Genomic DNA, 6,000 nt, shown 5'->3' with positions numbered 1-6,000 from the left:
GAGATTCGCGTGTCGAACACATACATATATATTTAATTTATTTTTTAATATCACTTTGAAGGTCCAACAGGGGGGAGTGATTCTTTTTTGCTCTTCTCAGGTCCCCTGCCAGCGTTCCTGGCCCTTCCCTCCTGCCGAGTGCGCCATAGCAAGTAGCTTGCTATAGGGGAACCCAAGCAGGCTCGCTCTTGAGCCGCTGCTTTGTGCTCACACACAGAGCCCTGGCTCGATCCCGTCCCTCTCTCTCTCATTAGCTGTGATTGACAGTAGCGGGAGCCAATGGCTCCCACTGCTGTCTCAGCCAATAAGGAGGGAGAGTCCCCGGAGAGCCTAAGCTTCCTTCCCCCATTTTCAGCAAACACACCCCAAAATGTTCTCAATACATGAACGCAGAACCAAGAAATCTGTACCTTTACTTACTGTGATGCTGCCATCCTTTTTATCTCAGACCGCAGGGAACTGTAAGGTGCCCAATATCACATTCCTTGGGCACCTGACTGACTGACTGACTGTGTTGCTAAAGTAGCACATTTCGCACATGCGCAGTATGAAATTGCCATTACATGGCACCCGAGAGCTCATGGAAACATTGTCTGGAGTGCCGACATCGCTGGATTCCAGGACAGGTAAGTGTCCAAATATTAAAAGTCAGCAGCTACAGTATGTGTAGCTGCTGACTTTTAATTTTTCTGTGGGTGGCCTGGAGCTCCGCTTTAACCCCATTAGGGCTTGACTTTTCTGGCTCAGACTAAGCACAAGTCCTTTAACACAGCTCCCAAATGTCCCTCATTTAAAAAAAGAAACTGTCCCTCATTTGGGGTCAAGTCCAACTGTCCTCAGTTGCACTTTTTGGTCAAATGTAAAGATACAGTATCTACAGTATCAAATAGCAGAACACAAAAGAAAAATAATCTATCTTCCATTTGTAGTTTTGAAAAGCCGGTAAAAGAACTAAGCACTAGTCTGTTTAGCCATTAAAAAATAAAATAAAAAATTATTCATGGCCAACATAACTGGAGGTGTGGCAAGGCTGTGGCCATGGCCTACCTACTTTGTGCTACAACGTATCCCTCTTTACCATCCCAGAACATTGGGGGTATGCTTTAAAACAAAGGCTGCTCGCCCACTTTGCCCATCTTACACTACTGTTAGAAGCCAATAAAAGGTGTTCCTAGTAGTCAAATGGGTGGCAAGTGTCAAGCTTAAGAGGCTGAATTGGTAAAGACCAGGGCCAAGGAGGGCACAGAAAAGACTTTACAGCCCAACAATCACCACCCAGGTCATGTGGCACCTAATCCTATGGCTATTACTGGTAATCATTAAGAACACCCCGACAGGCTTTCCAAGACACCCTAGCAAGATGCCAAACAAAATCTCCAATTAGAAGCCTTAGACTACTGGGATACTTATTAACATTATGAAGTTAAGTGCTCTCTGTTCCGAGCTGGTAAAGTGCATCGTGCATGAAAATGCAAGGTAAGCGTTTTAGAAAAATTATACTTACTTCAGATCCGACTTCCTGGAGTGACAGGTAATGTCACTGTGCATCACTGTAGCCTTCTAAGTGCTAAACATCCCACAACAATGTTCCTTTGTCTGTGCAGAAATGCATTCTAGTGGATTGTGAGCACCCAGGCTTCCCCCACTTCCCCTTACCTGAGGCAGCGGTGAGCCAGTAACATCACCAGAGCCTCCAGGTAGTAACATCAAAGCAGTGTATTTTTTTCTCCTCCCCAAATAATGCCTTTTTTGGTACCAGCGCCTGGCCTCCTGGGTGCTGAGACTTTATTTCTTCTCTTGATCACTGTATCCCTGTATGAGGCTCTAGCCAACAGAATCATGAAGAAATCTCACCAGAAGAAAGTGCAGGAGGAAGCCTGGGACCAAATTCTTCCTCAGCATTCATCTTATCCGGACCGTCTGTCGCTGTGGGAGGAATAGGCTGATGAACCTCCGGCTTTGGTTCTGCAAATTAAAATACACATTACTATACAGAGGGATCATAGGAGGCCATTGAGGCAGATCTACACTTCACCAATCCAATAAAGGATCATTGTAGTTTATTAGAAATTCTGAGAATGTTCGTTGGTGAGGGGCCAGTTTACTGTCCTTAAGATTTTAGATGGGCCAGGCTGTAGCCAGTGGGAGTAGAAAATGCCCCATCATTGGTTTTAGTGAAAGGATTAGTGTCCAATTGTTGGCATTAGTGGGAGGATTAGTGTCCAATTGTTGGCATTAGTGGGAGGATTAGTGCCCAATTGTTGGCATTAGTGGGAGGATTAGTGCCCAATTGTTGGCATTAGTGGGAGGATTAGTGCCCAATTGTTGGCATTAGTGGGAATATCAGTGCCCAATTGTTGGCATTAGTGGGAATATCAGTGCCCAATTGTTGGCATTAGTGGGAGTATTAGTGCCCAATTGTTGGCATTAGTGGGAGAAACAGTACCCAATTGTTGGCATTAGTGCCCAATTGTTGGCATTCGTGCAAGGAATAGTGCCCAATTGTTGGCATTCATGCAAGGAATAGTGCCCAATTGTTGGCATTCATGCAAGGAATAGTGCCCAATTGTTGGCATTCATGCAAGGAATAGTGCCCAATTGTTGGCATTCATGGGAGGAATAGTGCCCAATTGTTGGCATTCATGGGAGGAATAGTGCCCAATTGTTGGCATTCATGGGAGGAATAGTGCCCAATTGTTGGCATTCTTAGGAGAAATAGTGCCTCATCATTGGTATTAGTGGGAGGAAAAGTGCCCATTTGTTGATATCAATGGGAAGAATAATACCACTTTGTTGGCCTCAATAAGAGGAATAATTGCTCCAAGGGCTGGATAAAGGAAAACAAAGGACCACATCCGGCCCACGGGTCTTAGTTTGGAGAACACTAGTCTGGAGAATGTGACCATGCATCAAAAAGAAAAAAAAAAAAAAAAAAAAAAGAAGAAAAAAGAAAAGAAAAGGCTTTCGCACTGCTAATAAAATCTGACAAAGATTAAATAATTTAACATACAATTTTATGGCTCGTTCACACTAGTGGTCGGGGAGCAGCAGAACCTCATGGTTGAGCAGTGCTTTTGCAGCTTCCCAACCGCTACTCCCATTTAGCTGCAGAGGCAGCAGCCAGGGGTGTACACATGCCTAGCAGGAATTATACCCAACGACACATTCAAGCGAATGGGGAAGTTTTGCAAGCACCCTTACAATTGCGAGCAATGCATGCTGCAGCAGCGCGTCAGTGGAGCTTTCAAGAGGTTAAAACAGGCAGCGAGGAGGCCTCCTGACCATCTATCAAATGCTCTTCAAAGAGCAAACCTCGTGTGAACAAGCCCTTAAGCTACATCAAACCTAAGTAATTAGCATTTACACTATACCATATTATTTATCATCTGCACAATAATAAGCTTTTTTTTTATAAAAAATAAAAATAAAAGTCATTAAATTAGCAAAATGTTTCTCAATTCTTTGAAATAGAAACTCTAAAAACCAGAAAGCAATCACAGAGCAGAGCCTGACCTCTTACTATAGAAGGTGGTGCTGTCTTTGGGCTGCTGTCTTCAGTCTCTTCCCTGGGCAATGGGGAATCCTCCTCATCACTCTCCTCTTCTGATGATGATGACTTCTCGGAGGAATCAGCAAATATGGCTTTAAATAAATCTATCGGAGGTCTGGTCTCCTCCTCTTCTTCTTCATCCTGATCTACCTGGCTCTGGAGGACCCAAGGGATTTAATCAATCAATGTCAGCGACAACAATCCTGTATATGAACTGAACCAATGTTAAATCTGAGCTTTATTTATGTATAAATTCTACAGCGACAGATCCGCCGCAGTGTATACAGTGGGGAAAATTATTTGATCTTCTGCAGATATTTTGAGTTTGCCCACTTACAAAGAAATGAAGGGTCTATAATTGTTATCATAGGTGTATTTTAAACGATAGAGACAAAAAAAAAAATATCAACCAAAAAACACACAATACAAATGTTATAAATTGAGTTGCAGTTCAGCAAGCAAAATAAGTATTTGATCCCCTACCAACAATAATTTTGGCTCCCACAGACTGACTACAGTAGGTGCTCATGTGGTACACAGATTAGTCCTGTCAATTTAAAAAAGGTGCCCCTAACGACAACTCGTTATGTATATAAAAGACACCTGCCCACAGAATCTTTCTTCCATTCCAACCTCACCATCATGGGGAAGACCAAAGAGCTGTCAAAGGACATCAGGGACGAGATTGTAGACCTGCACAAGGCTGGAACGGGCTAGAAGACCATCAGCAAGAATCTTGGTGAGAAGGAGACAACTGTTGGAGTGATTATTCCCAAATGGAAGAAATACAAAGTAGTCATTAATCGCCTCAGTCTGGAGCTCCATGCAAGATTTCGCCTCATGGGGTGAGGATGAGGATGACAAAAGTGAGGGATCAACTCAGAACTACACGGGAGGAGCTTGTGAATGATCTCAAGGTAGTTGAGAAAACGGTCACTAAACATACCATTGGTAACACAATATGCCGCCATGGATTGAAATCCTGCAGCACCCATAACATGCCACTACTTAAGAAGGCACATGTACAGGCCCATCTGAAGTTTGCCAATGAACATTCAAATTATTAAAAAGAGGAAGTAAACTCTCCCACTCTGATGCTTCTTTTCATTTAGTCCATTATAATAAGTAATTATCAAACTGTAGCCACTGTAATCCAGCCCAAATCGCATATTACTTACTGTTTAAAGAAACTTTAAAAAACTTGTTTCCAGGGGTTAGACAGCGCCATCTTAAGTTTTGTTTTCTGAGTCCATAGTGGAGTGCATTTCCGCTCTTACATTGAGTACTTCCTGCACTGTTAACCAAGCCTGCTTCTCAATCCAATGTTTCTATGGCAACCCTGCTTCCCTGTTCATAGCGGACTTGTTTTATTTCATAGTATTTACTTGTGCCGATTGTCTAGTGTTTGTCTTTGTCAGTCTTATCAGCTTCAGCTGATAAGACTGCAGTAATGCTGTCCGATGCCCTGGTTTACACTGCATGTGAGGTCACATGGGGGTGTAGGTGGAATCTCTGAATGATTATGCAGTCTCCTGGGATTTCAGTGGTGTGCGGTAGGAAGTCCTGATATTAGATAGACAAGTACACAGAGTGTGCCATAAATCAGGGGAGATCTGGGCATGCTCAGTGACATTCTAAAGAACAAAAAGGGATTACAACAATACTAAGTAAGTAAGGAGATATCTACAAGCAGTGTTCATTAGTGGTTTTAATGCTGATTTACATGGGACAAAGTTGTGGGGGGGGGGGGGGGTTACAACCACTTTAACCCCCCTGGCGGTATTCCCGAGTCTGGCTCGGGGTGGAATTTTCATACCAAAAGTGGTATCCGAGCCAGACTCGGGACTGCATCGCTGGATCCAGGAGGACGTTTACTTACCTTCTCCCTCGGATCCAGCGTTGTCTCCCCGCTGTACGAGCGAGCCGTGTCTCGCTTGATGCATCACATCGCCGATCTCCGTGCCCTGCGAGCGTTGCGACGCACGGGGACGGAGATCGGCGCCAAATTCAAAAAGTGAAACAAACAGTAAACATACAGTATAATGTAATCTTACAGATTACATTGCTGTATGTAAATATTTCACATTCCCGTTGTCCCTAGTGGTCTGCCCAGTGTCCTGCATGCAGTTTTATGTAATAAAAACTGTTCTTTATGCCTGGAAACTGGAGATTGTCCATAGCAACCAAACTGTCCTTTTACATCAAAAATGGTTTTAGACCAGCTAGAAAACAGCGATAATAAATTAGAATCACTCGCAGAATTGAGCGATAGCGATTTGTGGGGAGATCCGTCATCAAATACTGAAAAGTAATGACAGTGACAATTCTGCAACTGAACAAATTTCAGTGTTTTTGATGTGATTACATTATTGAATAATTTTTATTATTGTTATATTATTATTTGGTACAATTATTTATAATTATTTATTATATTATAATTTATGATTTCA

General features: G+C 42.9%; 1 protein-coding gene across 1 annotated transcript in view; it reads right to left on the bottom strand.

Annotated features, from left to right (window-relative positions):
* The window catches only part of GPATCH1 (G-patch domain containing 1), a 54,424-nt gene that overhangs the window by 3,780 nt on the left and 44,644 nt on the right, over positions 1–6,000 (bottom strand). The window contains exons 16-17 of the mRNA XM_077452685.1: positions 3,514–3,706; positions 1,855–1,965 (exon numbers count right to left, since the gene is read on the bottom strand). Coding sequence (XP_077308811.1) covers positions 1,855–1,965; positions 3,514–3,706 — 304 coding nt within the window. The remainder of the gene's footprint in view (positions 1–1,854; positions 1,966–3,513; positions 3,707–6,000) is intronic.

This window comes from Lithobates pipiens, unplaced genomic scaffold, assembly GCF_037356315.1.
Source record: "Lithobates pipiens isolate NorthernLeopardFrog02 unplaced genomic scaffold, aLitPip1_a1.2 Scaffold_10, whole genome shotgun sequence".
Lineage (NCBI taxonomy): Eukaryota > Metazoa > Chordata > Amphibia > Anura > Ranidae > Lithobates > Lithobates pipiens.
This window is presented reverse-complemented; position numbering and strand designations above follow the sequence as displayed.